Source organism: Phasianus colchicus, chromosome 9 (assembly GCF_987193195.1).
Source record: "Phasianus colchicus chromosome 9, bPhaCol1.hap1.1, whole genome shotgun sequence".
NCBI classification, from domain to species: Eukaryota; Metazoa; Chordata; class Aves; order Galliformes; family Phasianidae; genus Phasianus; species Phasianus colchicus.
In genome coordinates, this window is record NC_143444.1 from 24,510,024 (window position 1) to 24,535,255 (window position 25,232).

The 25,232-nt window shown below is 42.8% G+C and overlaps 1 protein-coding gene across 1 annotated transcript; it reads left to right on the forward strand.

Annotated features, from left to right (window-relative positions):
- The first annotated feature begins 24 nt into the window (after positions 1 to 24).
- CMPK1 (cytidine/uridine monophosphate kinase 1) lies at positions 25 to 12,811 on the forward strand. Its single transcript, XM_031602071.2, has 6 exons — positions 25 to 271; positions 7,661 to 7,807; positions 8,641 to 8,793; positions 9,702 to 9,778; positions 9,872 to 9,968; positions 10,402 to 12,811. Exons 1-6 carry the CDS (start codon positions 197 to 199, stop codon positions 10,441 to 10,443), a joined length of 591 nt encoding a protein of 196 aa, XP_031457931.1. The 5' UTR covers positions 25 to 196; the 3' UTR covers positions 10,444 to 12,811.
- Positions 12,812 to 25,232: the final 12,421 nt, after the last annotated feature.

Consider the following 25,232-nt stretch of genomic DNA (forward strand, 5'->3'; position numbering starts at 1 on the left):
GCCGAGCGGCTGCCGGCTCCGCGTGCACGAGCCCCGCCCCTCCCGCCCGGCGCGCGCCGCCGGGGACCCGGAAGCACTTTGCGGCGGCGGGGACACCTCAACGGCTGTCGGCGGTTCTGCTTCAGCCCCATCACCGGTCCCGGCCTTGGCGCCCACCGCTGTCCTGCTGCTGCTCCGCCGTCGCCTCCTGCTCCTCATGAAGCCCGTCGTTGTCTTCGTCCTCGGCGGGCCCGGGGCGGGTAAAGGGACGCAGTGCGCTCGCATCGTGGAGGTGAGGGCGGCGGAGCGGGCGCTATGCTGGTGGGAGGGGGGAGGGGGGCGGGGGGCAGCGGGACTACATATCCCAGCATGCCTCAGGGCAGGGCTACGGGGCGCTCTGCGGGCGTTGCCGCGGGACACGCTGGGGGTTGTAGGCTGCCGGGGGGGGGTCCGGCCCCAGCCGCCCGCAGAAGCGAGGGGAAGGCGGCTGCCTGCAGCGCCTGGGGTTGAGCCGAAAGGCCGCGGCGCTGGGTGGCGGCGGGTGACGGCGCTGCGGCTCGCAGGGCTCGAGGGCTGCGCCCCGTGCAGCTGGCAGCGCGACGTGGCAGGGAGGTGGCTCTTGTGCTGCTGCCAGCGCTGCACCTTCTGAACGGAGGCTGCTCGGTGCCGTGGCAGAGGTCAGAACGTGTTCTGTAAGGTTACTGCTGCTCTTGCTTTATCAGCTGATGCTGTAAATGCTGTATTTTACGCATTTTCAGTTTTCCAAGTAAATTTTGACAGCCCTGTGAGGTAGAGCAAATGCAAAGGCAGGAAGGTGCATATTGTATTCGGGCGCAAAAAACAAACCCAGCAGTAATTGCACAGTAATCCACATTATCAGTGGATAATTACAGAAGTATTTAATGCCTGGATGCTTCCAAACACATCTATGTTGGATTTTTATGCTTTTTTTTTTTTTTCCCTTGGGCAGCTGTACATTCTTTGTCTCATTGAGATCTGCAAAGGTTTGACGTTTGTCCATACCCATGCTGAAAGAAATTACAGAGCTGCAGCAGTGCCCATGTTTCTGAATCTATTAATGGAAGGAAGAAACCAACCAAGGCACAAAGCCCCAGTGTCTGGCACAGGCATGTGTGTCCTAGTTCTAATGCTGCAGGTTCCCTCTGCTATTACATCCCTGTCCTCTGCATGGAGGATCTCGTTTATGTGAATTTGATCCACGTGACCAAATGATGGCATGAAAAATGCCATTATGCAGAGTTCTGAAGGGCTTTAACCTCAAATTATAGACTGTTATTAAACTGGCTTATTCCTTCCATTAAGTGGTGGGATGAAAGGTTCATAGCATTTGTAAAGCCTTTTTGGTAAGGTCAAATTCTGTCTCTGGTACATAGCAAACAAATGAGCTTAAAGTGTAGGGAATTTTTGTAGGCTGTCATTAAAGGCTTCTGCCAAACCATAAGTGGAGCCTCAGGGCTGAAATGCCTCATGTGGCTGTTGCCATGTGTTTAGAAGTATAAATGTCTTTGGCTTTATAGGTTAATATAATTTGGTAAGGACCGTGTTGATAGGAATGAGTCATTTCTACTCAAACTGGAGCTGCAGCTAAAAATGGAAACAGAAAATTCACTTTGCTAGTACCGTGTTTATTTTCTTTTTGAGGCTAACAAGAGAAGTTCAAAAGCTAATAAATGCAGACTCCCTCTAAACCTGCACATCCCATTCACTGCATGACAAGAAGCTCCTGACATCCTGTGCAGGAGTCGCTGGCTTTTTGGGAGAGAGGGTCTGAGGAGGCCTGGGCTGGATGAACCTGGTAGAAAATCTAAAAAAGATCTCGAACATGGACACGTGGATGAAATGCAATTGAGGTGCTGTTGAGCAACAGATTTTCTAAGCACACACCTTTGGCCTGGTTCTCACAGTCCCCGTGAGAGCCCTGATGCAGGCAGTTGAACAGCCTTCATGAAATCAATGCTGCTTTCAGGTTGAAAGTATAGTTTTGTTTGGATTTTAGACACTGTTGGCAGCTTGCCACAGAGAAAAGGAGCTGTAGCTGAGTCATAATAAACCTCATTCATCCTTGTTGTATAAATGGACTGATTAATATTAGTTTACATTAGGAATGAATCTGATCCCATATCTTGCTCTAAATCTGAAGTTTGTGCTCAACAAAAAGTCAGTGTGCGCTATAAATACTTCTCAGTTGCTGTACATTCTGGAGATCTGGGACAGAGCACATCACATGCAGGAGGCTCTCTTTGCTGAGGAGAGATCTTGTTTGATTTTAGCTTCAAGTGGTCTTATTCAAAAACAACAGCAACAGTGGAGTAGAAGTCATATTGGAATCAAAATCGATAAGGTTGGAAAAGACTACTTAGATCATCTAATCCAACCATCATCCCATCACTGTCATGCCCACTAAACCAGGAACAATTTCTCAAAAAAGTGACATGATTCTTTTACTGACTGTTTTACGTTGCCTGAAAATGAAATGGCATCAGTCATAGTGTTTGGGAAATACAGATTTCACCCACAAACCTAAATCTCAGCTTGCGGAGCCCCTCCTAGGGATGTGTTCTGTCATATTTGGACCAAAGTGGAGAAGTGATGTGAGGGAAGAATTTGCAGTAACAAGTGGGAATGAGTATTGACACAGTGTACAGAAGGGAGCAACAGGTAAGTGATGAGGTTTTATAATCTTTGCAGTTAAGGTTTAAAGAGACAGCTGAACCTGCCTGCTTTCTGCTGATAGGGAGAGAAGCCATAAATATTCTGTATGTACACAGTGTTGTCACAGAAATGTAAATGCAGTAGAAATGTTGCTCTAGACCAATTCTTCCTATTTATGAAGAGATTAAGCAGAATTCCTCAAGTTATTGTTCTCTCCCAGTTCTGCAGATGAACTCCTGCCACTTCCCACAGTTCAGGGAGCTTCTGACATCACCTGAGACTGGTGCATAGCTTGTTGGGTGAGGCACAGTATCTGAGAAGGTAGTTCAGATGGTATCTGAATGCAGGTGCTTGAGATAAACACCATGGAGTGCATGAAGGTCATATCTTTTGTGATGGTGAGATTACTGTGTGTGTGCAAGACAAAATGAATGTGTTTTATTGCTGATTTCTGAACTTTGCCTCACAAAAACATTTATGCATTTATGGTACAGTCAAGGAAAAAATACCTTATTCCTCAAATCTGAAAAAAAAAAAAAAAAAAAAGCTTTTGTTGAGTTCAAGTTTAAATCTTTACAAACTTTACCTGAAGCACAAAGCTCTCTTTGGGGGGGAAGCATGATAACTAAGGATTTAGTCTTCATTGTATGCAAGATTTCAACTGATAGGGTTCTTTTTTTTTTTCTGCTTTTTCTTTTTGTTGTTGGGTGATTTGGTTTGTTTTTGTTTCAAAGTGACTGTGGAGGTTTGGGGTATGCATGACATCTTTCTCTGTGCACACAAAAAGTAATCAGTCTCCACCACAGGCTCATGCTGGATGTTGGTGTTGAGTTCCACAATGAATCCCACCAAGTGGGATGCTGAGCTTTCTCCTTTTGTAAGAGTTTCAGTTGGTATCCAAGTGAAGAAAGGTGTGAAGTTGTTTTGGGATGTACGTTAAAGAGGTTCTCTAGGGAGAAGAGAACTTTGGAAAGAACTCATTGTTTCAGGAGTGCTCCTCTGGAAGCAGCAGTAGGTTTAACTTTTGTTGTCATGTGTTAATTGTCTTCTGGAAGTCTGTTGAGAGACAGCATTAACTTTCTTGAAATAAAAACGTTTTATAAGTTATTTAAACTCAATTTCTCAAATCTCTTCCAAGAGTGCCAAGTATTGGTAGCCCAGTTAGCTGTGAAGTTCTCATCATTGTTTGCTGGAATGTGAGTTCTTATTCCTGAACTTTGGAGCTGTTTTGATTATTTAAATCTGTTTTTCTCCTCTAAAGATTTATTCTCTATATGCTTCCATTTCACAGAATGCAGGCTTCCTCTCTGGGCATTGAATTTTGGGCTTTCTCAACCTTCTCATTGAGCTCAACATTCCTGCAGCACTGGGGTGTTCTGTTTGCCCCCTCTTTCCGGAGGCTCTGTCAGTGGGATCTCCTTTGTGTGTTTTGTTTTGTTAATGTGGTGTGGGTTTCTGTTTTTTGTGTTGTTTTATTTTGCCTTGTGTTTTGTTTTTCCCCAGAGGCAGGAGCACATCTCTAACTAGGAAAATAGCTTTTAGCTGGAACCAGGCAGATAGGAGGGCTGCTATTGCATATGGTTTATGCCCTAAAGTTCTCTTTCCACGTGTTGATGGCACAGACAAAACATTTTAGATTAAAAAAGTAAAAGTATGAGGAATATGTGTGCTTTCCAAGGTTCTATTTTTATTTTAACTAGTTCTCCAAGAGCACACCTGAGAAAATACAGCGAACTGTGGTTGTTTAGTAAGATTGCTTAAGGTATGGCAAGCTGGAACTGAGGCAATAAAAGTTTGTGTTTTGTTTGTTTAGCCCTTTGACTTTCATTTTTTCGGATTAACAGTGATAAGCCAAGATAGGATTCAAGGTCAGAGTGGTAATTCGTTTTGCTTTTTCTTAGCTTCTGCTCACTATGGGAGCTTTCATACTCTGGATGCTGCTGTGTTGGGAAGAAACTCCTGTGCCCTGTGCGAGGTTGGCTGTGGGAGGAGTCCCAACAGCAGCTGATCTGTGCTGCTGATCCTGTCCTACTGCATGGAGAAAGTTGCTAGAGTGAACTCTGCCCTATTCAGGAGTGGCATAGATATGACTCATCTGTTCTCATCTGTAGTTGATATTAATCTATTTATTGTATTTACAGTAAGTAAAACTTGTTCTGTCTACAGACTGTCAGCCAGGATTTGCAACTTCTCCATGTTTGCCCTGCTGAGTGGGGACGGCCTTTTCCAGGTCTTTGTATAAAGAACAAGCAAACTGTGGTTTCCTCTGTTTTATAGAGCACTGCTAAATGCTGTTCTAAGGAAAATTGCTCAGCTGGGATTGTTGGAGATTTGGACTTGCCTTTCTACTCCGCTGTGACCTTTGAAAGCGAAGGAGAAAGGTGTCTACACTGGTGCTGAAGACGGATGAGATTTTGTCTTTTGTTGACAGCTAATTTTTGTAAGAGACTGGATTATGGTTCCCCAAATATAAAAGCATTTTTGAAAACAACGAAAACAGCTTGTTTAGTAGCTGCATACTGATTTAGTGTTTTGTCATAGAAGAACATGTCTGCCAGCTAGCATAGTGGAAAATTTATCTATGAGATATATCTTAGAATATTTTCTTGTCTGTTCTCTAGTCTGAAAATCTGTTCAGATTTCAGGTGCTTGACATCCAACTCTTTTGAATTTTTTGGTTTAAGCTAGTTTCTGACTTAAGTTGTCCTTTCAGCCCTCTGCTAACGTCATGAATCTAACATATATGCATTCTTTAAGAACTGAAGAAACTGCTTTTTCATTACTTGGAAGCTACAACCATCCCTTTCTAATTGCGAGGAGAAGGCTTAGGCAGTGGTTGCTGTAATCCCCAGGATGGAGCTTGTTGCAAGATGTACTTGGCGCTTCTGGAAGTTGTGCTGGCACAGCGCAGGCTTGTAAGACGTGAGTGCCTTGCCCCAGCTGTTGTGCAGGAACATTGCAAGCTCTTGGGGAGGCTGAGATTCGGTCCAGCTCAGGATGCTCGCTGAGGGTTTGTCTTGCCTGAGATGAAAGAAGACATTGTGTCCTGGAAACGTGGCTTCATTCAGACTGGCGAGGGCAGCATGAGCCTCTCTGAAGCCTGCTGTGTGTGGAGCAGCAGTCCAGCCTCTGTCTGTGCTGTTGGTGTTGTTTAAGCTGACATGTTGTCTTTGGCTCCCGTGCTCCATGCAGTTAACAAATAGATGTTTTGCCACTGAAGGAGAAGTTTGTTTATCTAACTGCCTGGCTAATACATTCTGAAGGTTACTCTGGAAGACAATTTACTATTATCTAAAACAACTCCATTTATACAATAGCACTCTGAAGCACTTCTATCTTTTACTTTCCTGTTCAGCCCTTAAGAAATAATCCAGCTTGCTGTTGCAAATGACAGAAAATTCCAAAAATTGCCTGACTCCACTTCCTTTTTCTGCATGAGAAGGGACATGCCAAAGAAAATCAAATGGGTTGGTAATCCTCTGAAACAGAAGGGATTATATTTTCCTCCTGTTTTCTTCTGCATAGGAATTTAATGTTAAAAATATCATCGTTCTGTAACTGTACAGAGAAGTCCGTGTTAATTTAGGGTTCGGCAGGGTAAGGTTTCCTGCTTAAGAGAAGAGATTTACTCTGGCTTACAGTGTCTGTAGTCCATAGTTAATATGCAGATTTGTAGTTAAATAAGCATATCCAACTGCAATGCACATGAAAGCAGGAGTACAGTGAGCTTACAGAGGACGTCAGTGGAGGTTTTTCTTCACAGCTACTTAAAGCAAAATCTTGTTTCCTTTTCTTTCCAGATGTGTAGCATTTTAGAGATTTAGGTAATTATATCCCTTCTTAAATTACGACTATGCAGAACAAACTTTCCACGCTTTTGTGGGTGAAATTGGAAAGCAAATGAAATGTTTCTAAAGCCACTTAGTGGGTTGTGTAATATTTCTGTTGTACTTAGTCCAGTCACCAAGTTTGTAAATCCCAAGTTCACAGCCCTAACATGCATTTAGTCACATTGATTATCCTGTTCAGGCACCATTTTTGAAATTTGCTTTGGAAGCTGCTGCAGCCAAGCTGATAACCCTGAAGTAATTTGCTGCTGTTTTTGTTTTGTGTGAAAACTTTAAGACAAGTATGTATAGGTGTACTCTGTTTGTGGTGTATGGCTAGCTTAGCTGTTTTATTGCCAGTTTAGTTTAAGTATTCATCAAGGAGATGTCTTTATGCCTGTTTTTATGTAGTATACTTGCCCAAGGAGTGTGCTTGGTTAGTTTTCTGGTGGTATTAAATGAGCTGAGCAAAGGGTTGTTTTGTGCTCTGAATTTTCCATTACAACAGCACATCTGTATTTTTTACATTAACACATTTGTAGCTTTGCACTAGTTGTCTATTCATGATTGTACATGCCTGAGAAATTCAATTATAACAACTTTCACCAGCATTTTGCATTAGCAAAGCTTTCAACTTTTCTGTGAGGTGAAAGAAGAGGGTTGTGGTGTTGGTTGTTTTCCTGCATGCTGATCACAAATCAATAGACTTGGACCTGATCTCTGCTGTTTGCAGGGTGTGGTGTTAAAATGTTTTAGTGGTTATTAGTCAATAGATCAAGTCATGATTTAGCAAGTGAAGAAGCTAAGCAGTAAAATTGTGTAGGAGGGGGTGTAGCTCAGAGAGAATCTGGAGTTTGTTAAAGGCCTCATTGTACAATGCGGCATTTCAAGAAACACCCTGGGGACTTTGAGACCGTCATATTTCCAAATGTGACAGTGCTACCTTTGGAAACAGGACATGACTGTCAGTCCGAGTCCCTGCTGACTGTTTTGCCCAGGAATCTCTCATTGTGCTTTCTGTGCATCCTGAAGGTGGAATACATCTGTCACTCGCAAGCTGCTATTTCCTGTATTTTTCTGTTGCAATACAAAGATAGATGTGGCTGATACTGTTGACTGATGTAAGTTTGCACGTGCACTAATTCAAGGGTATCTGTGTCTGTTTCTTTTGCACTTTTCAGAAGTATGGCTACACACACCTTTCTGCTGGCGACCTCCTTCGAGACGAACGGAAAAGGCCAGGCTCACAATATGGAGAACTCATTGAGAACTACATTAAGGAGGGGGAAATCGTACCAGTTGAAATAACAATCAGCTTGTTGAAGAGGGTAAGGAAAGGGCTGTTTCCTTGCTGGTTCACCCTTGCGGACTAAGTGACAAAGCAGTGGCAGTATTTTGAAAGAACTGTCCCTGTTACCCCTGTTATCAGAATAGTCAAGCGAAGGAGAGGAAAGGAGAAGAGCACCTGCTAATGTTCTGTGGATGGAAAAGTTCCAATCTTTATCCTTATTAGATGTCCAGGAAAATAATCAGAATATCTCTTTTGAGATGGAAGAGGCTTCTTTTGCTCGTTCAGCTGAACTTCTTTGGAGTTCTTTTCATTTGCATTAACTCTAGACCAGGAACAGTTTAGCATCTTGTACTGCAATGTGCTGTTACATAATATTGTAGAGTATAAACTTCTAAACTTGGGCTTTAAAAGATTTTAAGCATAATGAAATAGTGTAGTCAGTTTGAAAGGAAGCTCCATTGCTGCATCAGTGAAGTAATTAGAATGGGTTGAAGATGAAACAAAAAAACACATTGTAAATTTGCAAGTTCTTTACACAGAGAGTGGTGAGGTGCTGGAACAGGCTGCCCAGAGAGGTTGTGGATGCCCCATCCCTTGAGGTGTTTTCAAGGCCAGATTGGATGGGGCCCTGGGCAGCCTGATCTGGTTAGTATTAAATGTGGAGGTTGGTGGCCCTGCATGTGGCAGAGGGGTTGGAGATTCATGATCTTCAAGGTCCCTTCCAACCTGGCCATTCTGTGATACTGTGATTCCGTGCAATAGTTCTACAAGAAATGTTTCTTAATTTAATATATGAATACTTTGGAGGTGATGAAGGAATTGATAAATGGTTGCCTGTGCAGGAGGTCTTGATTTGAATTCTTTTATCAGGCTATGGATCAAACAATGGCCGCAAATTCCCAGAAGAACAAGTTCTTGATTGATGGCTTTCCCAGAAACGAAGATAATCTTCAAGGCTGGAATAAGACTATGGATGGAAAGGCGGATGTTTCTTTTGTTCTCTTTTTTGATTGCGACAATGAGGTAATGAAGTATGTTAGGCTGTAACTTCCTTTCTTGCTGTATTGTGAGAATCATTCAAGAAGAACAATAAAACTGTTGGGTAGTGAATCTTCCAGTATTAATAGACTGGTGTAGGAGTAGAAAGAAAATGTGGTCAGTGAGTTTCGGGGATTTTTGGCAGCCTGTTTTTGCAGATGAAAAACTGCAGGCTTTTGAAATAGCAAGTGGATAATTACACTTGGTATAATCTTGTGCAAATAAATTACATTGAAGAAACAACTCAAACAATTGCGTTCTCAAGGAGAGTTTATAAAACCTTTAAATATATTAAACAATTATTTGATTCATTGTCAGAAGACACTGCTGTGTTTACTCTTAAGGATTTCAGAGTACTTGTTCATCAGAAATCAATTTAATAGCAATGTTTGCTTTAATTCTGAAGTGGTGACAGCATACATCTTAATTTTCATAGTTGTGAGCTGTGGTGGAGGTACCCAATGATCAACACTTTACTCAGCAAGTCATTAGATTTTAAGGACTTTTTGACAGTGATACAATTAGTCCTTTAATAAATGCGATGGTATGCTGTCTTTAAAATATGGCAGTGCCCTTGAGGGATAAAAACTGATGCAAGAAAATCCAAACATCTTAATCTTTCTTCCTTTTTTTGGTCCAATTTTCTCATAAATAGATGACTGTTTAACTTAATTGCATGCCACAAAACTTGATGTTTCTTTTGTTTTCACTATTTAACTCTGTGTGAATTCTGGGTTACTTACATCGAATCTGGACAGTATTTTGAGCATCAGGCCTATTTAGATTTTTTTTCAAAGGTGTACTATTAATTCAGGTTTTTTTGTTTGTTCCTGCTTTTCAGATAGCATGTTATGCTCCTCGTTGTGATTGTCCTTTTGATGCTTATTTTGTAGATATGCATTGGTCGCTGTCTTGAAAGAGGCAAGAGCAGTGGCAGGAGTGACGATAATCGAGAGAGTCTGGAAAAGAGGTACTGTATCCCAAACATTTCAGTTCTCTTTTCTTTTACTTCTATTATGTAATGCTTCTTTTTTTTTTTTTTTCCTCCTTTTCTTTCTCCTAGAATTCATACATATCTGCAGTCTACTAGACCTATAATAGACTTATATGAGAGAATGGGAAAAGTTAGACGAGTAGACGCCTCTAAATCGGTTGATGAAGTAAGTATATAAGCCAAATAGCAGGGTATGTACTGATGGTGTTTTTCTTAGATGTGTGTATGGCTGGTGAAGTCAGTTTGTTATTGGTGTTCATTGCTGGTGGAGGCTGTAGAACTTTCAATTTGGCTCTTGAAGAACCGATTGAGATGGGAATAACTAAGAAATCAATTTCTGCTTGAACGTGAGCTGGACTAAACAGATTTTTGTGTAACAGTTTGTTGTTCTTGGCTTTTTTTCCACTTTTATGAACTTTGAAATACTTAATATTAAGTCCCCATTTCCTAGAACTGATGCAAATTTTTCTGCTTAAATAATCAGAAGAAATTCTAAGAAAACCATCTTTAAATGCTATCAATTATTGTGTTCTGGATTAATTTCAAGTGACTGTTTACCTAACACTTCATAAAATTAATGATCTTCTCTTTCTTTTTAGGTCTTTGAAAAAGTTGTACAAATATTTGACAAAGAAGGCTAATTACCAGCTTGGAAAATCGTTTAAATTTGTGCTTGAATCTTGCTTGAATAGCTGCTACTGCAGTCCACACTTTGTAATTGTTTTATGCTGGGGTTTTTTTGGTGTTTTGTTTTTTTTTTTTTTTCTTTTCACATATCAAATCACAATTGGAAAAGCAGTTAATTAAAAATGAATCTTTTTTTTTTATTATTATTTTAAATAGAAAATCTTTTCTTGTGGCTATAGTTATGAGTTTTGTGGTTCTCCATTACTATAAGTTCAGTTGCTCACACAGCAAAATCACAGTTAAAACATCTCTCTGAAGAGACTGTTGTGTCACAGTTCTGTGCCTACCACAGGCAGCCCTTCTTGTTCCTTATTGCCATACACCTATTCTTCTTAATGATCAATTAAGCAGCAGCATTAAGCAGTGCCCTTGTTTGTCTTTTGGATGCTTGGACCAAATTGAGGATACTGGGTTTTTTTTTGTTTTTTTTTGTTTTTTTTTTTTCAGTGTAATTTTTGTCACCAAGTTCTCTGTTATCCCCAGACATGGATTCTGTAGGTAAAGTGCAGTTAGTATGAGAATCTGCTTTTGTAGTTCTCACAAAACTATTTAATATGCAGTTCAGCAATAGACATACAGAGTACTTAATGGAAAATGGTGCTGTCTTATGATTCTGGGTGTAAACTGTCTTGTAAATTCTTGACTACCTGGATTGACATGGCCCTGGGCTATGCCTTGTCTTCATTTCCAAAATGTTGAAGGTATCAGTTTTTAAGTCAGGTCAGTATTTCCATACTCATTTATTTTGAATGATAGTTTTGTTCTTAATTGGAGCACAGCCTTCACGAGGTGCAAAACTATTAAATAGTGTACATTAAGCAAATTCTTCTAACAGTTCTGTCTTTTATAATAAGTAGAAGGGATTTTCTGTATTATAATTATTGCAATACTGTGTAACTGAACGCTTTAACGTTTATTACCTGGGGAAATATTTTTATGGTTAAACTTGTGAATTTGTTTCCCTAGAATTGTATAATTTTAATAACTGTTTGTTTGAGAAGATTATAAATTATTGCACTTTTGTTATGATGTGGCCAGCAAAAAGGAAGATATCTTGCAGAAGGAAGCTCTGTTCCCTTAAACAGATTTGATCCTGCTTTATCACATTCTCTTGAATTAGTGCAGCCATTATATTTGGGAGAAGCAGATAGCAAGCTGAAACAAACAGTGTTTTAAATATTTGTACAGATGTGTAATCCTGCCTTTTGTTTAAAGTAACCCCCTCTCCCCACCTCCCATCAGACTAGTATGCACAGGTCTGTGGGGGCCCAACCACGCATTCCTTGCACACCCTGAGCTTTCTCTGAAGAAAGCCCCAGAAGACTTGAGGATGGGTGTTTTAACTAATTTTAGTGATACAATTTGTCTTGCTACATTAACTGACACTGTAATTGGTTTGTGATATGCTAATGGATATTGCCAATTACAGCTTGGAAATGTCGGGGTTCAGCTTTTCTTTATTGATTACTCTCTATTTAAAGAAAGCTTTAAATTTAGCTTAGCTCCTAATGAGAATCAGATGTGTTGGTCCTCATGCTGTGATCTGTTCTGTGCTGGCAGATTTGTATGTGCATGAGTTCTCATTTTGCTGAGGTTCTTGAGGCTCTTGGACTGGGTAAGAGAGAAGTTCAGAAACAAAGGGTAAACTACAGTATCTTTTCTGGTTCAGTGGTAGTTTTAGCAGAGTACTGAGCACAAATACCTGTTTACTGCTGCAGAATATATGGACCATGACTACTGCTGTGAGTGTGGGAGGCTAATGCTTTTGCTTTACGGATTTTCCCTTAAATAAATAAATCATGGAATGTAAATCTTATTCTGTATGTATGCTGACATAGGATAGGATCCAGTGAAACTGTTTTAATGTGAAGGCTAAAATCAAGATTTTTTTCAAGAAGACTTCAAGCAGGATTCCTTAATCTACTTAGAGATTTAATAACTTCTTTCTAAGTTACTGTCTCTTGCAGATTCTGCTGAGAACAGAAGTTTTCTCATCATATACTTTTGTGTATTTAAGTGCTGAAACAAGCAAAACCTTTATAGCAAAGTTGGTTTTGTTTTGTTCACTTTGTTTTTTAAGAAATAATGTTTCAGCAATATTGAATTTGGAGTGGATTGTAATGTGTCTGTGCAAAGGCTAGATATTTTTTTGTCATTTTATTTATTTAAGATGCCATTAATTGTTACCAGTTCTTTCAAGTTGGAGTTAACATTGAAATGAAGATTAAAGGTAGTATGCCAATGTGTCATGCCCATTTAGCAGCAAAACTGTACAAAGAATTTGAGAAGATACAATAAACTTTGTTCTGTGGCTTAATATAAGTGCTTGGCTTGCAGTTCTCTGCCATAAGGGGTATTTTTCATATAGTTGTGTGTGTATGTGTATATATATGTACACTTTATATATCTGGCATGCATGCATGCATACATACAGATCACTGTCTACAGAAGTTCAGCTTTCCCCATCAAAACTGAAGTCCTCAAGACCTTTTTTGGCAATGGATAAGATCAGGCCAATGCCTGTGGAATTGGTATCTTCTTGCCTGTATAGTTTTGTCAAATTTATTCTTACATTTTCACAGTGGTAGTGCTGGAAATTGTGTGCTTAAGGGAGCTTTTCTTCATTTTACAGTACTTATCAAATGTGTTGGTTGAAGACTTGCTATTGGACACTGGTCTTGGTTCTACTTCAGGAGCAACAGAGCTGTTTTGGATATCAGTGCAAGCAGGACTGGCACTTTATGACAAACCTCTATTTATTCACACGTAGGTTTTCAGTAAACAACGTGTTGGTGTTAAAACTTTATTCTGGAAAGATTTGCACAGCAGGTCTGAAAGGGACTGGGAAGAGCAGGGAATTTTCCAGCAGTATAAGTATCTTTCTTCTGGTAAGACAAGTTAAGCAAATGTCTTTTCAGAAACTTGCTGAAACCTGAGGGTGTGGAGTCTCAGAGGGAGCAGAGGAAAGGGGCAAGGCTGCGTTAGCTTGACCTACAGCAAGCTTTTCCCTCCCATGAAGACTTGAACTGAAAATCTCTGGCGGAACAGTGCTGGTTTGGTGGGTGTGTGAGGGCAGGAGGAGAGACCAGCATGGAGAAAAACTGACACATGGGGTTGAGTATTGTGTCAAAGTAAGACATTCCCCACAAGCAACGTTTATTTTTAAAAGGGTTTCTCGAGGGTGTTCTGAGATCTTATGCAAAATGCTGTGTCTTAGAAGGAGAAATCTAAGTGCTACTGCCCAGGCTGAGAACGGGAGAGTGAAGTTGAAAGATCCTCAGTTCAGACTTGGGCTGCAGTTCTGTTGGCAGTTCTGAAGCTGCCAGCAGTTAGGATCCTACATTACAGATTAGTGAATTACTACTGTACTTTAAGTTCAGCACCAGTTCACTCCCTGTTCTGAAGCAGATGTCTTTGAAAGCTGCAATCTATGACCGTGCAGCTGGCAGCCTGTTTAGGTGAGAAGAGCAGATTATTGGAGCTGCAGCAGTGCTTGGACACTGCTCACCTGGGGCTGTGTGCTCGCCATAGTCTGAAGATGCCAAGAGTAACAGCTGAGAGTGAAAACTGCAAGATGATGCAAAGACGATTCAGCTAATCGGATAACAAAGGAGACAGCAACAAAAATATTAAGACTTGATTTCATAGAGCAGCAGCTCTCACCCTCTTTTGATCTGCAGACCTTTACAAATCTTGCAGTGCAGATATGGTGGCATAGATGAATTTAATCCTGCTGCTCTCAGCTATTTTTCATGGATTGCTTAGTTTAAGATGGTGGTTTTCAGCCTGTGGTCTGTAGAGTATTGCTGTTGGTAACAATAGATGTCTTTATTGAGTCTGCTAATCTGCTCAGCTGAAGTATTCTCTATCCTCTTTGCTTTTTGCCTTTTAATGTCTTTTCCTTACCTTTCTGAATTGCAGATTCTATTTGGGATGGTGAAGAGTTGCTCTTACCAATCTTTGTTCCTTGCAAAAGAAGCAAAATCTTTATGTACCTTCAGCCTACGACTGTTTCTACCAGTGAGCTAGGTGCCTAATCTGCTACAAAACTGACATTGTTGAGCACATTGTGGGTTTTTTTTTTTTTTTTAACTATAAGAAATCTTTGTAGTACCTGTGTGCTTTTCTCCTGTGAGTGAGATCAGATCTGTCTATCAGGCTTTTAGCACAGAGCTTAGCAGCAATTGCATGTGAAAATCTCAATCACTAGGCACTGAACTAGCAGCGACCTGTTATGCCTTGGTGGAAGTGAGTGAGATGAATGAGGAGGGGAGTAAAGATGCTTATGGAAGTTCAGTCAATTCTGCTTCACTAATCAGACTTCAGCTTTAGATATACATCTATCTATTCTATTCAGCAGTGATGCTTGTATTTAACCTAGCTCATCTTTTCCCAATTATGCTGGAGAGAAATTCATACAAATGCTTTCCCTGCCCTGAAGCTGTTTCTCTTCCCTTGTTGTCATTTCCACCTGGAATTCCAGGAGCTGCAGGGATGAGAATCTGTCTTTAGGGTAAAGCTGTAGAAGCAAAGCTGGGCAGAATGAAGACAAGTGAAGCCATTCTTGTGGAGAGCTAGATACACAGCTTTTTTTTTTTTTCACTGTGAACAGCAATGCCAGGCTTCTTTGTCATCCTGGTTTATAACTGCATTCAGACAGCAAAAGAGAAATGTTCTCTTTCCCCACAGATATTTGGCAGAAAGCTCGCTTTTGTCTAAAATGCTCCTTAAGCACTGTGCAAAACATTCAATCCTAAACCAAATACCAGTTTGAGTTGTGCTTTTTCTTTCTTATTCTCAAATAGGAGGGTTTGGGTCAGTTTCATGCTGTAGTGAGAGAAACAAACAAACAAAAAAAAAAAAGCAAGGCACCATCCCAAAAGATATTATCTGCTTGATTCTGGAGGGCTTTTTAGCACAATGCAGTTCCTTTATGGTAAGAAATGGCAAAGGCTGCCCGATTGCTGGTCAGCTGTCAGGGTAAGTGTAATGATATGTGACAGTACATGGAAATGGTGTCTTATGCAGCAGATCTGCTTGTGCAAAGCTAAACTCCTCAGCACACTTCTTCATTTAATCCTGTGAGATGTGAAAAAGGAATAACTTGTCAGTTGGATCAAGTCTTAGGAGTGAAGCTTAATCTACCATGGAAGCTTCAGGGACTGCCAGAATCTCTTAAGGTATTTGGAGGATGTAACGTGTGGTGGTGGTCTTTCCTGGCTGAGCACAGAGCTGTCTTTTCAGGTGAATGCTTCAGGCATTGCCACTACTGTGGCAGCCAGACCCAGCTGAAATCACCAAATATCCCAGTGTCCGTGGTGCGTTTTAACCCAAATACCTCTGTTGTTGGAAACAGGAATAGTTTTACTGTATTCTTTTTCATTTAAAATTTTCTAAATGCATTTTACCACTTCCTTGTGACCTAGAGCTCAAGTTTGAAGTGCTGCTCCTGAAGCAAGTGTTGCACTTGGCTCACTAGGTGTGACTTCAGCATCCAAGGAAACTCCACACGTTCTTGTTGGTGAGAGCAGATTTCTTCCAGCAAAAGACATCCCACAAATTCATGTTCTTTAAGAAAAGTACCAGGATTTTCTGCTAACTGCAGAAATTCATGAAGGATGCTTTCACCATCTGTTATTTGTCCTATAAGCAGCCTTCATTCAAAAGTAACCTTTAAGCAAACATCAAGATCAAGTAATTTAGCTGTTCCAATGTGTCACACACATCCACACTCTCCTCTTTAATTATGTTTGACACACGTGCTTATATTTGACTATTAGTGAGAGACAGAATCATTCCTGTCTCTAGCCTGTAGACATTCACAGAGTGGAGCAGACAATGTTTGGAGTCAGAAGTGAAAAGCTGGCTCGGGTTTTTGGCTCCACTTTTTTGGGAAATGGCCCCACAGGCTCCTGGAAGTACGATTTGTGCTCACAAGGCAATTGCTTCCATGTACCACAAGGAGGGGTGCAAGGTTCGCACAGAGGAGGATGCAGATTGGAAGTGTCACTCATAGGCTGTGCAATGTTTCCTGTGGTTTGAAAGACTTTTTTTTTTTTTTACTTAAAAAGCATGTTTATCATTTCAGTGGTGTAACTTAGTTTCTTTATGGGATTTTTTTCTTTTGTTATTATTTTGGGATCTGCTGCGTTGGTAATTTGACAGCAGTGAATGTTATGCTTTTTTTGCTTTTTTTCATCAGTTTATTTAGTTTTATCTAATGAGAACAACTAGATGGGGCCAACTTAATTAGCGTGGATGTTCTGTGCCACTGCATTCATGATAGCTTTGTCATCTTCATCCTGAAGCAATGAGGTAACTTTATAAGGCTGGCTTGGGGGAGATCTTTCTGTTCCCAGGTCCAACCCCCTGCTGTGGGCTGATTGCCCCCCCAGCTGCCCAGGGCCCCACCCAACCTGACCTTAATCACCTCCAGGGTTGTGTTCCTGGTCTCTGCATCCCAGAGAGCCTCAGAATTGAGTTCTGCCCTGGGATGGCAAGGGAATAAGAACTACAGGTGATACTGCTAGGGAAAGCCAAGCACTAAGCATCCAAATCCAGTTTACAGGGCAATTTTAGAGGAAAATGTCTGTAGCTACATGGTTAAGAACCTCAACACACAGAGAAGTTGTGGGTGCCCCATTCCTGGAGGTGCCTAAGGCCAAGTTGGATGGAGTCCGGGGCAGCCTGATCTGGTGGGGGGCAGCCAGCCTACAACAGAGGTTGGAACTGGATGCTCTTCGCTGTCCCTCCCAACCATTCTATGATTCTACTGTATAGACTATTTTACTCCTTCAGCCATAGCTACAAAGATGCAATACTACCTGGCTATCCTTCAGCAAGGAACAATAATGGACCCATGCTTCCTGAATGGCCTGCTTAGCACAGGACTGGGGACAGCTCATTTTGTTCCATACAAACCCATGGTGCTGGACAGGAACAGAGGAGGAATCTGCAGGCAGTCTGAAAACCAGAAACTATTTGGGAGTGCTTCCCCTTCTGGGATGTGGCATCTGTCAGTACTTTGGTCTGCAGCAGAGATGGACACAAAGACCAATTAATTATGCTTCAGATAACATGTTTTGAAAAGTTAATAAGAACATCATTTAATTAAAATAAGGCACAAATGACCTTAATTATAAGAAGAAAGGGTGATAACATTTGTTTTGAAAATTAGTTGAAAAATGACTCATCCATCAGCTGACAGCGACAGAAATTCCTCTGGGGAAGGGAGATTTGAAGAGAACAGGTAGGTTCCTGCCATCTGAGTACACACAGAGGCAATGCAGCAGCTAACCACAGTAGACAGGAGGCATATTAAGAGCCTTAATTAACTTTGTTGTCACCTTTCTATCACAAGTCATTAATGAACTCTTGTGTTATCTATCCTGCTGTCCCCGTCTGATCATAGTCCCCCAAAAATTGAGAAAAGAAAGGGGTAAAAGTAGGGAGAGCCCCACAAACAGCTAAGGAAATGAAGGATGCAAAAAAGAGTGAGGTCCTTGGCAAAACCCCACAGGTGGCAGTCCTTGTTGCAAATGCAAGGGTAATGCTGACCAGCTACTGATTGATTGCTGTAATTAGTTCCATCTGGGCACACAGCCCAGGTGCTCAGGGCTCTGTGGTGAGTTCGGGGCCCTACAGAAGGAGAGATGCCATTTTTGCAGTCCCTGCGGTGGGAACTATGGAAGGAGCAGAGGTAAGAGCTCTGGGTTTGGTTATTGCTGTGTTGCTTTGCTTGTAGGTGAGGATGTTGGTGCTGTTGGACTGTCCTGGCTGGGCTGTTTGGGGCAATGTGCTGGGAGTCTCTGAGCAGTGCCAACAACACACGGCTGAATTCTTTATGTTTTGTTGTGGATTTGGATTGTGACAGTACAAAACCTGCAGTGGACTCAGGCTCAGATCTTTGACATCTCTCAGTCTTGGGAGTTTTATTTAAATGAGGCAGCTTGTGTATGTTTAGTGGGGAGAGCAATACAAAACCCATCCCCAAACCCTCTAGTTCCAGTATGACAAGCCTTAAAGAAACGCTAGCTCCACTCACTTAGAAAAATGTCCCCTGTGGTCTTTGTGCCTGTGGCACGTGTGTACACATGGAGCTGACTGGGCTTTGTGTTGTAGGGGGTGAGCATCCATGAGGACATGCGACCCCATCTGAGCCTTGTAGACACTGGCAGCCCCCAAAATGGCTCCTCTAGGGGTAACACTGCAGGCAGCCCCCACATCCCCAGGTGTGATGTTACCATCCACAAAGCCAAAACATAAAACATATCTTTATGAAGGTGAAGAGAACCCCAAGCTGTTCTATTATTTAAAGGAGCTGCCTCCCTCATGTGGCCTCTAGGTGCTTGCTGATGGGTGCCTGCCACCAGGCAGTTTAGTCTGGACCCAAATCCCCTTTCTCTCTGCTTTTCTCTTCTGAAATGGGAGCTGTCATCGTGCTGCTCAATCTTTTAAGTCGGCTGGAATGCCACTTGTCTCTCTTGCTTAATAAAAGCAAAAAGTCTCTAGGAATCTGCATGAGGTCATGGCTGTGTTTTAAGGTGTGCTCTCTCTCATTCTTTACTATTTGCCTGGTCTCCTTTGCCTTGGGATTCAGGTGGAGGCACATTGCCCGTGAAATAGGGATAAAGCAAAGCCTGTAGGGCTGTGAACACGCCTGTGAGGCCATGGTGGTCCCCAAATGGGTGCCCTTTGGTTGGAGGGGAGGAATGATGGGCACTGGGGTGACTGCAGATCCCCCCTTGGGCAAGGGCACTGCTTGGGCTGGGTGATGGTGGGTGCTGGCTTCTTGATGGAAAACACAATGGTGAAACTGTGTGAAATACTCATCATAAAGAATGAAAATCCATCAGCTCTTGGGGTGGACCAGCTGTGATGTGTCTGGAGAGAATGGGATTGATGCAGTGGTTAGATGCAGGTGTGTGATCCTTCTGGAACAAATTCTTGCAGCTGGCACTTGTACTTGTTGAGCTGTGGTCATCTCTTAGGCCGCAAAGCATGATCCACTTGATGGGGGCATCTTTAAATAAACTGATCAAAGGGTGGTAGTGGAGAAGAAGCTGCCAACAGGAAGGGCAAGTTCCAGAGTGGGGGGGAGGGGTCAATCACCAAAGCGTGCTTGAAGTGCATGGCTCCAGTAATGACACTTGATCAGTATTTTGATGAGAATGAGGAAGGGGCCAGTCTGGCTCCAGACAATACCTGGTGACTTGAGAAGAGAGAGAACCACCAGTGCGTGACATTGATCAGAGGTAACCTGGGCTGGTCATCCAGAAAATCTGTTTGTCCAGGTAGGGCAGAGCAGCAAATCTTTGCTGTTAACCTGAAACTGCCAAAGAACTTTGTCTCATCTTCAGCATTTTTTTATCAGGCAGCAACTCACAGTATGTGTGAGTTGGAAACCTGCTCATCAATACGTGTGTGTATCCATTGGTTTAATATGGGAATGTGTGTATTCCTAAGGTAATCACAAAAGTGTATCAGTTTATTGCTATTTTTAGTGACTGTAATGTCCTGGATAGGAGGGACCTGCTGAATAAGCAACCATTGCCTTTCTTTGTGAGGAGATGGTTGCGTTGTACTTGCAGAAATTACTTCTGCTGTCATGTTTTGCCTTCTAAAAGCAACACAAGCAATAAATAACAAAAGCATCTTGGACGTGATGCCTGTTTGTAAGGAAAAATCAAGTTTGCTATCATGTGCGTTGCTCAGTTTACTTTATATTAATTTGATCTTTTTTCGGTGTGGCCTGATTAGTTCCACATGTTTTCCCCCAAGATTTGGCCAGTAAAACTGCTGCTCTGAGTCATCAACTAGATAAATAATTGGCAGCTTCAAGGGCCCATCTCCTAAATCACTCTGCAGTTGCTTGTGGCCCTCACAGATCCCGGTTGCTCGTGCACTCGAGTCAGCTGTAAAGTCTAATCTGGGCTTTCATGGGCCCCAGGAGCCCAACAAACTGCTGATGGAGGAGCCTCACGTCAGCTTGTCTTGGCACAGCCACTGGAAGAACACAGCATGCTGTGGGGACTGCGTGGCTGGGGCTGGTATTTAGGGCTGGGAAGCCAGCTCCAAATGGGCACCTGGCAGCTGCACAACGAGCTGGCACCAAGCCCTACATGGTGAGGCTTGCTGGTGGGGTTTGGGTTCCTCGGGTGACCTGCCCATGGGGATGGTGTGCTGGTACCTGCTATTGAATGGGATCATCTGACATTTTCATATCTTTGTCTTCTCCTAATGGAGCCACCAGTCCTAGGTCTGGCTGGCTGAGCTGCAGCCTTGCTTGGTGTCCTGCAGAGCACAGTAGGTGTTGAGGAGCACAGCTGCCTCCTCCTCATCATCATTGTTGGACCATGTATGTATAGTGGTAGATTGAAGATGGATATGAACCTGTTCTTCATATGTGACCATATGGTTTCTGAGAAAGACTTGGTTCCATCTGTTGATTCCCTCTACAAGAGAGGTGCTGGCCATCAGCTCTCTGTCCCAGCTGATCATTTATGGCTTGGGTTATTTTTCAGGTGTGCCATGTGGGGTTTATGGAAATCGGATCCAAGATGTAATGCCATCATGGTAGGATCCTGAGAGTGCAAAGGGAGCTGAATGAGGTGCTCCCCTCCTTGGTTTTGGGTTTGGATGGTAGCAAAAGCAGGGATAGCTCAGCAGTGGTCTCTGAGCTTGAAGGAAAATAGTGTAAATCTGAAATATCATCTTCAGAGCTGGTTCCAGGCAGCTCAGCAGGGAGGCACAGCTTCTGCTGGCTGAAACAACAAAGCAGCCCAAGTGCTTCTTGCTTGATGTCCTGGCCTTTGGCTTGTGTTAGGTGTGCTCAGAGCATGTGTGGTGCCTTAGAAAGACGGGCACCTTCCCACAGGGACTAACCCTGCCTGGCATGGTTCTGTTGCCTTTTGCCCTCTCTGTGCTTCCCTGTTTGCCAGGGAGAAAGCCCAGATGAGCAGAGCAGTTTCGCTGCTTGAGAAGAAGCAGAGAGTTGGAAGATGCCTTTTGTTGAATCAGTGCAACTGGGCAAGATGAATTATGTTTTGAAGTCTGACTTAATGTTTTAAAGTGTGTTGAGCAGTTTGTACCATTATAAAGTTTTAGGAGCCCCAATGTAGATTTTTTTTAATATAATTTACGTGCTGAGATTTGAGAACTTTTCTCATAGAAAATTCACCATTCAGTTTACTGCGTGCATGCTATTATTATTTTTTTAACGTGTAGTGGAAACAAGCATCTGAAATCATTCCTCTCCTCCTGACAGCAACATCTGTAAAACCTTAACACTGGGAGGAGGCAGGAACCAAGAGATTTATAACCCCCCGCTGAAATATTGGAACGACCTTATTTCCCAGCAATTAGCTCTGCTCAAAACATTTTTGTTTCCTATTAGAAGCAATCTACTAACATTTACATTCATGTGTTTAATAGCTGTTGGCCATCTCGGGATTCCAGCAGGCAGGAGGGAGGGATGTGGGCTCTGAACTGTGAACTGTTTGCATTGCATCGTTTGTTGTGTTTGTTGATAGTGGTGAAAACATGCATTATGCTACACTCGAGGATGGGGATGACATCGTTTAGGAAATAGAAGGGATCTGGTCTTTGGCCAATTTTTTTCTATGACTCCAGTGTATCAAGATGAGCTCCAGCGAGTTTGCTGGGATTTTGGTTCTGCTGAAACTCGTAAGGAAAAGTGAAGGGGAAGCACACCTACCTGCTGTAGGAATGAGAAGAGGCTCTGCTGGAAGAGTGGTGTTGGGGGGGGTGTCCATTGACAAGCCAGAGAAAGGTGTGTGTCCAGCCCAGTGCCTGGCAGATTATTGCCTGTAGGCTTCAAGAATAATCTAACTTAAAAATTAGGAGCGGATGGATCCTATTTTAGGCTATCGATAGCACGATGTCATGGGATGAAACTGAGAGCTGAGTTGCAATGTGAGGGAATGAATGCATTCATAGCTTGGGTGGGAAGCTGCAGCAAATGCTGTGACTTTTGTCTTGAAGGAGGAGGAAAAAGAAATGCCCGCTTGCGCCTTGGCTTTGAAAGCAGGGAGATGAATGCTGTATCGAAATAGGGTCCTGAGTGGATATGAAAAAGATGAATGGTTTAATTGTTGGAAAAACACTGTTCTGGGAATGTTGAAACAAAGTTGAATTTGAAATACTGTGGATGTTTGAGGGCAGTGTCTTGTTTCTTTGTTTGGAAATGATTGATTTGCTTCGAAATTTGAGGGGAGGGATGGTTTTGGATGTTATCAACCCACTGTGGAATGTTCCTGTGATGGGCAACGTGGAGCAGAAGCTGCCTGGGGAAAGGCTGTAGTCTTGTGCATGAGGGATTGTCACCCTTGGTGTTCGATAGGATTGTGTTGTTTCTTTCTGGGAGATATCACTTGGGAAGTTTTGCTCCAGGATGGATAGCAGATGGTGTCAGCTCAGTTTTTTTGTTTTTAAGTACATAGATGATTCACTTGATTGGCTGGATAAAAACAACAAACTGAAACCATTCCTGGCCCAGCTGCTTCCAGCTATGCTGCAGTTGGCCATCCCCTATGCTGTGCAGTTGTGACTTCTATCAGGCTGTGCAGTTAGCTGAATAACCAATGCTGCAGGATAAAAACTACTGGAGATGCAGCAGGAAAAATGGAGTTGCAGGAAATTTCTTAATGATTTTACTTTGGAAGCTAAGACTTCATACAGTCACAAATATGAGCAAAATCTAGAGATGGTCTGCAAGTGAGGATGCTTTTAATCTGTAAGCATTGCCTAGGTGGTTGCAGGATGCTTTCTGTCACCACCCAGTGCCATCAGCTCCTAAGAGCAACTAGGACTCAGGTGGGCAGTTCCCCTAATCCAGCCTGGCTAAGTACAGGAGGCACAATCTCAAGTGACCTTGTGGTGGAGGCAGTGGGGTTTGAAGATGATGATCCACTTATACCATACATGGCACTAGGGATGCTGCCATGGCACCGAGGCAGAGTCAGACAGAGGATGCCCTGGTTCTATGGACACCTTTTCAATGGTGGATGGTTTGATGGAGATGCCATCGTTCAAGCATGTCTGAAGGAAGGTGTTTTTGGGGTTGCTGTGTGTGTGGGGGACTGTCCCTGCTCTCCTTTCCTGAAGGACGAGTTTCCTTGCCACCCACCTGCAGGCAAGCTCAGCATGTGGAATTAGCTGAGGTTGGAGATGTGTGCTTGCACGTGTTTATTTTTTCATTTCTTTTGAAACAACGATGTTGTGGTGGCTGACAGCTAATCCTAAATTTGGGATACCTGACATTGTAAAGAGAAAACAAACCTTCACTGCACTTAAAATGAGTGACAGGGCAGGTCTGGCCCCAGCAACCTTCAGAACTCATTTGACCTTGCAAGCAGAGCTCCGAGGCTGACTGACAGCCCTTTACAGCCGCATTAGAGCCAGGCTGACCTTTTTTTTATCTGGGGATTCACCTGGGAGACAGCAGACATGTCCAGGGATATTAAGTCTCAAGCTGAAAATGTTTGCTCAGGTATTAGAGGGAGAGTTAATTTAGACTGAATGCCTCCTCAGTGGCACCAGCTCCTGCTCCAAGGGACAATGCACCCCTTGGCCGATGACAGTCAGAGACTTTCTTTAGAAATTGGGCTCCTTAGGGTAGAGATGGAGTGGAGCCACACAGTCTGAATTTCCTTTTGTGTGTTTGCTATTTTTGGATAAAAGTGAGCCCAGGTGAAGGTGTAGAAGCAAATGTTACTTCTCCCTTTGTCCCTGCTGAGGCCAGGTCTTCTTCATCTGCTCTTTGGGTTGATCTTTGCTACCACTCAACCTTTACGGACATTTATGCCTAAATGTGTGACTTGTGCTAGATACTAGAGGATCCATGGGGATGGTTCTCTCTGTGAAGTGCATGGGGAGGTGGCTATTGCTATGCTCCAGCAGAGGAGGCATCGTGCTGGGCTGCAAGAATAGGAAAATTAGAAGTGGAAATGTTGAAAACCGTGTGCTGAGCTAACTGGTGTTGACAGTGCAGGTGTCTGTGGTGTGACATCCTCCCAGGTGGCAGCCCTTCCTGGTGCTGAAGAAAGTTGTGCTTAGTCTGTTCCTCCTTGCAAAGTTGTCTGTGTGTGTACCTCGAATCCTGAGTGTTTATTTCTCTTTCTGCCCCCACCTTGCTCGTCTTCCCCTTCTCAGACTCCCTCCTTGGAGCTGATGGCCAACTCAACCCATAAGTGATGTCTGTGAGCTCAGTACAGCATAGACACTGCTGTCTGTCTGTATGTCCATGCTTAGCCATCCCAGCCTGGGCACTGAGCCTGGCGTGCAGCGGTTTAACAGCAGCCCCTGCGGCTTCCCCATGCTGGCGGGGCTGGGATTGTGCTGCTGAACTATTTATTTAAGAAAAAAAATATTATCATTTCAGGCGTCGGCAGCGTGGGCTGCATCAGCCATTGTATCAAAGATGTGGTTTTAATGCCCTTTCCTCCGCTTAAATGTTATTTGCCTTCTCCTTCAGGCAATTGAATTTAAGAAAACTGCTCGCCCAGGTTTGGATGGACAAATTGTCCCCTCTGCACAGAATTCCCAGGAGGAGCCAGCTCTGCAGAAATGCCAGGAGCTGTCACTTCAGTGCACGGCCATGCTGGGCTGAATGGATTACCCAGCTCTGCATAGTCTGCTCTTTTATCTGTCCCACAGTACTGAGAATCCAGGAATAACCCCCCAGGGTCCCTCTGAGCAGCAGTTTCTGTAGCAGAGGGTCAGA

What these genes read in the sequence shown, in the direction of transcription:
- CMPK1 (XM_031602071.2), top strand. Translation starts at nt 197, where the DNA reads ATGAAGCCCGTCGTTGTCTTCGTCCTCGGCGGGCCCGGGGCGGGTAAA. An exon ending in CAATCAGCTTGTTGAAGAGG is followed by an intron (nt 7,808 to 8,640) that starts GTAAGGAAAGGG and finishes TTCTTTTATCAG; the next exon opens with GCTATGGATCAAACAATGGC. An exon ending in TTTTTGATTGCGACAATGAG is followed by an intron (nt 8,794 to 9,701) that starts GTAATGAAGTAT and finishes CTTATTTTGTAG; the next exon opens with ATATGCATTGGTCGCTGTCT.